The 11436-nt window shown below is 43.1% G+C and overlaps 3 protein-coding genes across 4 annotated transcripts in view; 2 read left to right on the top strand and 1 right to left on the bottom strand.

Annotated features, from left to right (window-relative positions):
* The first annotated feature begins 318 nt into the window (after positions 1-318).
* Positions 319-5499, top strand: LOC135161754 (lysosomal alpha-mannosidase-like). The gene is made up of 10 exons (XM_064119614.1): positions 319-491; positions 579-681; positions 1416-1497; positions 1624-1809; positions 1878-2083; positions 2756-2892; positions 2974-3107; positions 3198-4842; positions 4918-5067; positions 5154-5499. The coding sequence occupies exons 1-10, from the start codon at positions 369-371 to the stop codon at positions 5370-5372; spliced, it is 2985 nt and encodes a 994-aa protein (XP_063975684.1). The 5' UTR covers positions 319-368; the 3' UTR covers positions 5373-5499.
* A 65-nt stretch (positions 5500-5564) lies between these two features.
* LOC135161755 (uncharacterized) lies at positions 5565-8896 on the top strand. Its single transcript, XM_064119615.1, has 4 exons — positions 5565-5913; positions 6469-7263; positions 7518-7958; positions 8285-8896. Exons 1-4 carry the CDS (start codon positions 5565-5567, stop codon positions 8710-8712), a joined length of 2013 nt encoding a protein of 670 aa, XP_063975685.1. The 3' UTR covers positions 8713-8896.
* LOC135161757 (sialin-like) overlaps positions 8721-11436 on the bottom strand; it is an 8416-nt gene continuing 5700 nt past the window's right edge. For both annotated transcript variants that reach the window (XM_064119619.1, XM_064119621.1), the window contains exon 7: positions 8721-11406. In XM_064119619.1, the coding sequence (XP_063975689.1) occupies positions 10433-11406 (974 nt within the window). In that variant the 3' untranslated portion in view covers positions 8721-10432. The remainder of the gene's footprint in view (positions 11407-11436) is intronic.

Genomic DNA, 11436 nt, shown 5'->3' with positions numbered 1-11436 from the left:
GCATTCCCTGAATCAGCAAAATTGTCCCCTTTATTTTTACCCACTTTCTTTAATCATTTAGAAAAAATACTCATCATATCACGTTACCCTATTCCACATTTCTTACTTTAAAATCTTTCGCTATTCCCCGTTATCACAAATTTTTTATCACTCGCGAGCATCAGATGTTGATCATCAGCGCTCTTCGATAATCTATCGGCAGTATCAGCGCGTTTCGATGACGAAATTCCCACCCATATTCTTCAATTCATGAGTTGTATGTGTACATATACGTTGTTAACGGGTTATACAAACCAGCAACCGTATAAGACCATTAGTTCCCTTATCTCGAAACTCAGTGTCGCTTGTCTCCCGAAGAAGAAGTGATTATGGCTGTGCAGCACAGCCTATTTCGCGTTCTTTTGACGTTGTGTTATGGTTTAGCGGTGATTCAGGGGGGAATTGTGCGGATAAATGACGAGGAAAAACCGGCACTCACCTGCGGATATGCTGTAAGGGGCGATTCCAATTATTAATGATTATCGCGATCGTTAATTCGATTAATGGAATTATTTATTGTATTTATTTGTGCTGCACAGGGCTGTCCGAAAACTCAACCCGATAAATTGAATGTTCATCTTGTCCCACATTCGCATGACGATGTCGGATGGCTGAAGACTATTGATCAATATTTTTATGGATGTAAGATCATTTGTTGTATTTTTTTCGCATTTGTTTATTGAAAAATTGATGAAGAAAAGCTCAAGACGAAAAAAAATTGATGGAAAATTTGTTAGGATTTTTCGGTGGTACCAGCTTTGTTCAAAGATCGTTTATGAACTATGAGTGGATTTTTAATAATTTGTGGTTTTCTATCTTTATCGATAGTATATATCTCTTCTAGGAAAATTATGAATGGAGTTTTCGCTAATCATTTTTTCGCGTTCTATTGAAAGTGAGATTATCTCGTCGATATAGAAGTTCAGGGAAATTCTCAAGGAATTCAGAAGATAAAGTCAACGGTTTTACACAGCACTTTAACCATTTCAATAAAATTTCAGTTACAAATGTAGTTCGATTTTTCAATATATATTGATCAGAGAAGTTTTATAAACTCTACAGAAAACTGAGAGCAACTATTCTCGATAAACGAAATTTTTTCAATTTTTATTTTCAATTTTTCCTCTGAAAAATTTTCCGTGAAAATATTTAATTATAAACCCTCTCATATTACGAATAGAAATCCCCTGGATCTGAATACAATTTCTCATAAACAAATAACTCTGAATCTGCCCTGGAATTAATTTGTTACTTATGAAAAAAAAGAAAAATTTCTGAAATCCAATTATTGCATTTAAATACCCAATAACGATTTACCACACCATCGTTATCTCTTAATGCCAAATACTAAAAGCGCGTGATATGCCTGTTTGAAGCCCGTCAAGAGATCCAGATAGCGAACGTTCAATCAATCATCGATACCGTGATCCAGTCGTTGAGGAAAGACCCCCAAAGAAGGTACAATTCAATCATTATCACTCCCCCCACTCATTCCTCCGCAAACTCTGATTCGTAATCAATGTCATTGGATGAGATACGACCAATCGATCCAACACTTAACGGCATATCATCTCCATTCCCAAGATTTATCTACGTCGAGACCGCATACCTATGGAAATGGTGGAATCTCCAAGATGCAGAGGTCCAGCGAGAAGTGAGAAAATTCATAAATGAAGGTCGTCTGGAGATTATCGGCGGCGCATGGAGCATGAATGACGAGGCAACGACGCATTATCAATCGATCATCGATCAATCCACCTGGGGATTCAGGTATGTGCGACATTAATCTACGATTTCGCGGAATTTTCAAGTCGGAATCATTCATCCATCAATTCCAGACGGCTGAACGACACATTCGGCGAATGCGCGAGACCGAAGATTGGCTGGCAAATTGATTCCTTCGGTCATTCTCGGGAGCAAGCGTCGATCTTCGCTCAGTTCGGCTTCGACGCCATCTTCTTTGCGCGTCTGGATTGGGAGGACAAGGCCCACAGGTTGAACGAGAAAACTGCCGAATTCGTTTGGAAGTCTAGTCCCAATTTAGGTAGATCGATGGCCCTTCTATGGTTTAAGAAAAATTTCCATTACCGTTAACGACCGATAGCTCGATTCCATGTCATAATATCCCGGAGAAAATGTCGTGGAAAAAATTTCCGGAACAAAAACGTTCTGGCAAAATTGTCCTTCAAAATGTCCGAAAAAAATTGTCAGAATCAGACGGTAAATAACGCATATTAGGGGCGGTCACGTGATGATTCCTTGATTGGTGAGGGGGTAGAGAGTGATCGCGTGGGTCCGAAGATCTGGAAGAACCTGAAGGGACTCGAACGTTTGGGACAGTCTCCAGGGATTTATTTACAGGAAAATATTTTAATTGAAAGTCGATTATTGGGAAATATTGTAATGATGTTGGGATTTAGTTCATCAAGATGTTGCGAGTATTATGACGGATATTACGGATTGAGGATAGTCAGGACTTAATAGTGTGTTAAGCTCTAAAAGGAGGCGATTCCTTCGCACTAGTTGAAATTTTGGAGTATTCGATGAATTACATATCTCTCAAAAGGGTGAGATTAAATGGGAGGGCCCGGATTTCCCGTGGCGAGCGCTGTGGGACTCCAAACGTATCAGATAATCGTTAATGGAAATTTTTCTTCACATTAAATCCTACCACTGAAACGTGTATTCTTAATTCACTGGAAATATGTATTACTAGGTGAAAAAGTGAATTTATTCTCAGTGGCATTATATAATCATTATAGTGCACCTTCTGGATTCTGTTTTGATATACTGTGTCGTAACCGCACGTTGGATGATCAATCCGAGAATGGAAGTAAATATACTGAACGCAAGGTATACCAAGTCCTAATCCCTAGATTTTGTGTTTCCTAACACGTCAAAAAACAACAATTGAAATTTTCTCCCATCCGTCAGATTAAAGACTTCTACAGCTACATCCTGAGACAGGCATCGCATTACCAAACTAACAATATAATCCTGACAATGGGAGACGACTTTCATTATCAGCAGGCGGAGAACTACTTCAGTAACATGGACAAGTTGATAAGGTTTGAAATCCGTCCCAAGTCCCTTGTAAAATCCTCTGAAGCACTAAAACTAAAACATTTCTCAAACTAAAACATTTCTCAAACTCGCAGATACACGAATGAACTATACGGTAAAGAGGTCAACGTCTTCTACTCGACCCCGTCGTGCTACGCAAAATCCTTGAACGAGGCCAACAAAACCTGGACCACAAAATCCGACGACTTTTTCCCCTACAGTCACAACGAGCGTTCCTTCTGGACGGGCTACTACACGTCCCGTCCAACTCTCAAGTACTTCGAGCGTCTCGGAAACAACTTCCTCCAGGTGGCGAAGCAGCTGAAGGTCCTGTCCAACCAAACAGACGACGAAGATCTCCAGTTCTTCCGGGAGGTGATGGGTGTCATGCAGCACCACGACGCCATAACAGGAACGGAGAAGCAGCACGTCGCCGACGACTATGCGAAATTTCTGCACGAGGCGATAACCCGAGGAGAGAACATCACGTCAAAGTCGATATCCCAGCTGTCCACCCAAGAACATCCGGGGAAGCAGGAAGCCTTCAAAAGCTGCCTCTTGTTGAACATCAGCGCGTGCGAACCCACGGAAAACTCCACGATCTTCATCCTGACGTTGTACAACCCCCAGAGTCAGCCAACATCAACCTACGTTCGGCTTCCGGTCGTAGGGAAGGGCTACAGCGTCAAAGATCACCTTGGAATCGATGTCCCAAATCAGTTGCTCCCGATTCCAGGTTCAGTTTCGAAAATCCCCGGACGGAACAGCAGCGCATCCAGGGAATTAGTGTTCCGCGCAGCTGACATTCCTCCACTCGGCTACCAATCCTATCATATTTCGGAGAAGGTCGGGGAGAATGTGACTGATGAAGTCACTCCAGCAGCTGAGGTTTCCTCAATCGGAAGGAATCACAACATCTCGGTTCATGATAACGGGAATGTTATCATAGAATGGAAGAACCAAGACTTGAGGATCATCCAGTCGATGAACTATTACGACGGGGGAAAGGTGTTCTTCTCGTCCGGTGCGTACCTCTTCCGGCCGCAGAACTCGACTCTCCACAGCTTCAGCTACAACGGATCCTTCAGATTTTACAAAGGGGCTCTAGTTGAGGAGCTGCATCTAACGATCAACGACTACGTGAGTGAGGTGGTCCGGGTGTATGATCAGGAGGATAAAGTCGAGGTCGAGTGGATGGTTGGACCGATCCCGGTGAACGATGACGTTGCGAAGGAAGTCGTTGTCAAGTACTCGAGCAATCTTGAGTCCAAAGGATGTTTTTATACTGACAGCAATGGAAGGGAGATGCTGAAGAGGGTGAGGAACTCCAGACCCACCTGGAATATCAGCATGCTTTTGGAGCCAGTGGCTGCCAACTACTATCCGGTGACCACGAAGATGTCGTTGGTGGACGAGGGCAGGAAGTTGAGACTGAGTGTGTTGAATGATCGGGCCCAGGGAGGCAGCAGCATCAATGATGGAGAGCTGGAGGTGATGTTGCATAGGAGGTTGCTGCGGGACGATCGGTTGGGGGTCGGCGAAGTGCTGAACGAAGAGGCTTTCGGAGCTGGTCTTGTGGCGAGAGGAGTTCATCATCTTGTCGGAAGTAATCTGACTGATCTTGATGGGGCTGCGGCGAAGGAGAAGTCAGCGGCAAAAGGTCTTGCCATGAGACCTTGGGTCTTCATAACTCCAGTGAACGTGACCTTCGCCGAGTGGAAGAATAACCATCGCATGCAGGTGAGAACAAGATTTTCTGTGTTCGCCGATGGTTCGTTTGGTTGTTTGGAGTTTTAAATTGTCGGAAATTTTCAGTTTAAAGGACTCAACAAGAACTTACCACGTAATGTCCACGTTCTCACGTTGGAGCCGTGGAAGGAGGGTCAGGTTCTTCTGAGGTTGGAACATTTATTCGAAATCGCGGAGGCGAAGGACCTCTCAAAGGCCGTAGAAGTCAATCTTCTGGTAGGTGTTCTTCTTTATATAGGAAGATCAACATTTTGCGTAAAAAATGATTAATATTTATGGCGTCATTTCTGGGATTTTTGCAGGATCTCTTCGCGAATTTGGTCATTAAGGAAGTGAGGGAGACGACTTTAGGGGCTAATCAGTGGATTGAAGACATGCATCGTCTAAAGTGGGTTATTCACACAAACGAAGTTCATGAGGAACTTGAAAAGCAGAACGGAACATTGCCAGTGGTGAATGGAACGATGGTTGTGCTTCTCCGACCGATGGAGATTCGCACCTTTATCATCTCCATTAAGTAGTGCTGCATTACGATAAGGGCCTTAGGCCCTTCCCCTCGACGAAGGATGGAAATAAAAAATATTTATATTGTATTTGCCTGCTCAAATCATTGTAAATAAAGTCAAGAACAGTTGAAAGTCACGTCAATTCCAAATTCATGTTATTCATAACCTTTTGTACTGGACCTCTTCCAAATTCAGCCACCGTCGCCGATGGAAAATGATACATGGGCGCAAACTCTGTTCACCATCACTCCCGAGGAAGATGGATTTCTTCGGGAAATTACAGAGACGACAATTATATCAGCACCGGAGGATTCGCCTCTCATTTTGGACACCGACCACATCGCGCACAGGGAAACTCTGGTGAAAGTAACCCACGACTTCATAGATCCTCGGGAACTGGAGAAGGCGGAATTTCAGGAGACGGAAGTTCAAACGTACATGAAAGGAATTTCAAAGGTTGAGTACGTGATTTCACATCAAGATGAAGCCATTCAAACTCTGTACATCGGGAGAAACTGTCCACCTCCTCCTGGGCAGACAGCTAGGACTGTTGTCAGTGAGTTTGCATTTCCATCTGACCTTTTCTGACCTTTTTCGGAGTTTTTTCGTTGATTTTTTTAAACCTCCGCTTTGTTCGTGAATTTATGATCTGAAAATTACCAAATTAATCGGCTGTCTCGGATCATGACATAACATTCTTAATCCACTTTAAAATGTCAATTTCTTTGGAAAAAAAAAACACTTTTTTTGAGAAGCTCCCATTTTGTCAAAAATCAAAATATTCACTATTCCGCCCGTCATTACATATATTCATCTATCCTAAAAATAAATCCTTCGTTTTTTTTATTTTCGATAATTTAAATCAGAGATATCTCCCTCACCAACTGACACCTTTTGGCGGAGCTCCTCTAGATCGACCACAGGAACAACGGAACCCAATATTTTTGTAAATGCTTCGCGAATTATTAAAGCACCCTAAGCCTGCTATACGCTGTTTTTTTACGTATTTCTTTAATAAAAAGCTTCCTCACAATATATTCAGAAAAAACCCAATTTTGTCTGACCCACCAACGGGTGTCACTCCTTACATCCCAGTTATCTTTCCGACTAGATGTCCTTAACAAGAAGACGCTTCCCAAGCTGAAGACGAGTCAGCTGACTCAGACGATCATCACAGTCCTGGAGGATCTACCTCAGCATGAAATTCTGAAAGGTCTCATGACAGACATCACAGACGACGAGCAGAACGATCCTCAGCTGATGGTGAGCGCCACCGAGGACGAATCCCTGAAGATCGAGACTTCAGATCTCATAAATTTCGTCATTGATCGAACTCTCTGGATGACGGACACCGATCCCGAGGTGATCGTCCAGACAGACGACATGGAAATCCAAACGACTATAAAACACAACAACAGGACGAAGGGATTCATGTTTGACTTCGAAGGACAGACGAGCGTGACCTTGGAGCCGAGTAAATCCACCTCAAAGCTCCTGGATGACTACCTCGAGGTCAAGGGATTCATTGAGGACCTGCTCGAGGGCTCGGTCGATGCTGGAGTTTACAATCGAATGCTCGTTGATGACGTTGTGGATGAAATCGTCGACCGGTGCAGCGAATTCGTTCGGCTCCCGGCGAGAGACGAAGCCATTCAGACTCTGGCGTCTGGTCGTCCATTTGATGCTAAGGACGATGAGATCCTGAAGACCTTGAGGAGATCAGTTATTTCTGATCCCGTGGAGGCTGCTGCCATGGTTCTGCCGATTGTCGATGGGATTTTAAACGCAGTTTCGGAAATCGTTGCAACGGATGCGAGAGACGCCGCGGAGTTCGTTCTTGGTCGCGTTGTCGGGAAGAGTTGCGTTATTGGAAAGAAGTTGGATGATATTCAGAATATTTATCAGGGTAGGTTTAAACAATAGTTGCCCTGGATATTTTGGTTAAATGACGCATTGCCAAACTGCGGCAAACAAATCATCCCACGATTTTTTTTTAATTTAGAAAGAAATTTCTAGACTCAGAAACGACGAAGTTCGGGAACTACGATATCTAAAAGTTTTAAACAATTTTTTTCCCCTTAAAAATTATTAAAAAATTGCTTTAGTTTTGACGCAAGAGATGACAGACTTATTTTGTTTCAATCCTCGTCATTTATTAAGGTCCGCCGATCGACGAAATATTCACCCTGAGAAAGCGAAAGTTGTTGAGGTCGATGCGGAAGAAAAAAGAGACAGAGGACGCGTCGACCCAGACGGGTCTTGCTGGCGTCCCCCAGCTCCGAAAATTCCAAGAGAATAAAGAAGTCGTATGTTGCGTCTGCCCGACGCCGTCCAACTGCCATTGGTGCTTGGCCGAGGAGGTGGAACCTCCGAAGGAGACCAAGGTCCTCCGAACGCAGGATATCCTTTTGGCTTACAAACCGTGTTACGTCGTCATGAATCCTACGGAGGCGACACCCGACGTGAAACGGCCGTGTTCCCTGGAGGAATCAGCTGTTCAAATTAATTCTCCCATCGGGGGTGAAACACCAAGTGAATCTTTGAGTTCATATGAACCATGTCCTTGCCTGGCTGATGTAGAAGAAAAACCGCAAGTTTCAGGTAAATACGACTACCCGAAAGGTTAGAAATATGAGAGAAATAGAAAAACAACGGAGAACAAAAAAAATTGGATAAACAATTGTTCTTGTCGCAGGAATCGCATGAGGTGATTTTAAAGAGAATCGTAGAGGATAAATATTTTTTAGAAATGTTCAAAAATGCGAGGTGGAGGGGTCTCGACGCCAGACATTCGCGTCCGCCATCTTGCGGACACTTCATGTTTTAAAAAAAATTTAGGAGAATCGAAAGTCATTTGTCTACAGGAACTTTCGAAATTATTTTCTCCTACAACGCTTAATATTTATTTATGAATCTATTACCCCCAGAATCGACAAGTGGTTGGTCCCGGGTGGTCGATACAGCTCTAGCCGACGCCTGGGTATTCCCAGAGACTCCCAGCAAAGGCAGTAAGTCCACTACCTCCACAAGACAATCCCAAAGCAACTGCAGACCCTCGAAATCGGAAATTCCCTTACCCAAGAGCACAATTGAGGCCCTCCAAGTCCTCAAGAGTACCTTCTGCACTCAGGAGACGTGTCCTGTCTTCAACATCATTGAGGACCCCAAACACATGTCCCCAGAAATGGTCCCGCAAACTTCTCGCAGACCAAAAAGGGCCTATATTTGCACAGATCACACTCCCCCTGACAGCGACGAGTGCATCTGCGATTTTTTAAATAAACAAATTCAGGAAAAATTGAAGACCCTCTCGATGGAAATGAGAAAGACTCGAACCGCTCCACAGGATAAATAATAAAGAGATTGTTTAATTATGACTATATTTATTATCGCACTGATTTTAAATACATTGACAAACATCACAAAAAAATGACAAAAGTGAATAATCATTCATGACACATTGACTTTAATTTCATCAACGACGAGACACATCTCGTCGATTAAATGCAAATCTATTTTTCGAAAAAATAAAAACCAAATTTTTAGAATGTTTTGTTACTCTTGTGATGCTGCTGCGTAAAAAAAATAGGACGTTTACAAAAAAAGAAAATAGTTAATGTCATTGAGCAGACAATTCCGTTTTTGGCATCAAGTCTTACAGATAAATGACATTTTATTTATTATCAGAACCCTCGAACCGTTGCTTCATAACACAAGCGCCATTTTTTTTATTTCCTTGAAATAAACTAAAACATAAATTCGTCAATTATAATTAATTTTATGTTCCGCAGCGGCATTTTGCCACGCGACGTTGTCACATCTCGAGTTTTTTCAACTTGAAAATAAAAATATCGCGCGGACTGTGCGGTATTGAACTCTGATGTTGAGTTATTATTTATCGATGAGTTATAAATTATTGAACTCTGGGCGTATTTGATTGAAACGAGCTTTGAATTGAGCTCTGCAGAACGCTGTGGCGACCTCGCACTTGACAATACGCGGACGGTGTAGCGCTCCGCACGCAATTGGATAATCTGGTGACGAGGTGCGACGATTCGAGGGTTAAAAAACACATCAGTCGATTTTATAAAAAATCAGTCGACAGATATGAGTAAAAGTTGTTCATAAATACTTTAAAAAATAAGTAGGCATTCGAATGCAGTTAACATGTACGGCATTTTCTGAGAATTTATGTTTTCTCTCGATGAATATCAGCGGTGCTTGTCACAGTGATAATTAATAACATTCATTTATTGATCCTCATTTGTACACGAGTCACGATCTATCTGCAATTTATTATTTACTGACACTCGTAAATTCCAGAAAAATATTTTGAAATTTTCCGAATCCACAGAAAATTATTTTGTACCATATTTATCTGATTATGTTTGATGACATCGAATCATTTTACTTGAGATTCCTTGAATCAGCGGAACACATCTGGAACGAAATTATTTCCACTTAAAAAAGAGAAAACTGCCCCTAACGCTAGATATCATTTGATCGACGATAAATTTCGTTAGTTCGTGGCATCGGCCTCCGATCAAATTAACCTATTACAATAATGCTATTAATTTACCCCTAGAGTATGGCAAAGAGAATTGTTCCAGGAGAATAGGGTCAACCCTGGGATAATCACGCAATACATCATAAATAGCCTATGAGAATCGTAACAATCATTCAATTTTATCAACCCGTCAGTGATACATGTGGTTGAATAGAATATCGATGTATCCCCCGTATCTTAACATTTTCCCTGCATTCCCGGCGGTCAACAAAAGTAGGAAAAATGCCAAAATTACCCTAGATTCATTCGCCTCATGCACAAACGGAAACTTTAGAAATTATTTCCATTGTTTCACTTCTCCTAAGCTATCGTAGGTTGCCTACGTCATTTAAAAAAAATTAAAAAACAGTATTTTAAAAAAAATTGTCGATTTGCTGACATTGTAAAATTTCCTCTGAGCATGTCACCCCAATAATTTTCATCATCAAATATCCACCCCTTCCTCCCCCTCTTAATATCCCGCGATTTCCCCAATTCTTCCCAACTCCCTCGATTAAACTCCTCAGAATCAGAGTTTCTCATTCTCATCCTCAGTTTCACTCTGCACTGGTGCCTTGCTGATATCATTGAGCTGTTTCTCCTCCTCCTTTGTCACCCCATTAGTAGCCACTTCAGGATTGGCATTGAGATCATTCCACCGTTGAATACTGGCGGATCCAAACACCCAGAAGAGAGCAGTCGCCGAGAAGAAGACAACAGCGGAAATCCAGAATATGATTCGCCACTGGTGAACGCCGCTTTGATCGTAGATGAGTGCCCCAACGACTGGTGGAATGATGAATCCGGGGAAGCTTCCAATGGTGTTCATAACTCCGTACAAAGAGCCAGCATAATTGGGAGCAAGATCTTGATGATTTTGGAGACTTGTCTGGCAGGCGGCTCCATTCAAAGCCAGAGCGCCAATGATCATAACGATGGCGGCGTTCTTGTCGCAGCCGACGTACGTGGTGACGAGGAGGGCCAGTCCAGGGCCGACGTGGGAGAAGATCATGAAGAGCTTTCTGATCCAGACGAGCTTGATGATCTCCCTGCGCCGCAGAAAGTCACCTCCAGCGGCGAAGAGGACTCCAGTTCCCAGTCGAGCGATGTAAGGAAGTCCTGTCAAGAAACCGCCCTTCTTCATGTTGAAGCCCAATACCTCGAGGCTGTACTTGGGGCCGTTGGTGGAGATGAAGTAGATCCCCCACATGTTCGCAAAGTGGGCGTAGATGAGCGCGAGGAACGGCAGGGACGTCACCATATGCCTCAAGGGCAGGCTCACCTTCTGCTTACTCACTGATGAGCCGATCTTCTCCTTTATGTAGGATTTTTCTTCCTGGGTTATCGTCGGGTGGTCGTCTGGGGTGTCGTATGCCAGCCACAACCAGAGGACGTAGAACACCAGCGTCAGACCACTCGTTGTGTAGAAGGCCGCCTTCCATCCGAAGGCGGATATCACCGCGCCGCAGAGGGACAGGGTAACGAAGGTGCCGAAGGGTCCGCCTGCAATTCGTTGAAAGAATGAATTTAAAT

The sequence above is a fragment of the Diachasmimorpha longicaudata genome, chromosome 4 (genome assembly GCF_034640455.1).
Source record: "Diachasmimorpha longicaudata isolate KC_UGA_2023 chromosome 4, iyDiaLong2, whole genome shotgun sequence".
Taxonomy (NCBI): domain Eukaryota; kingdom Metazoa; phylum Arthropoda; class Insecta; order Hymenoptera; family Braconidae; genus Diachasmimorpha; species Diachasmimorpha longicaudata.
This window is presented reverse-complemented; position numbering and strand designations above follow the sequence as displayed.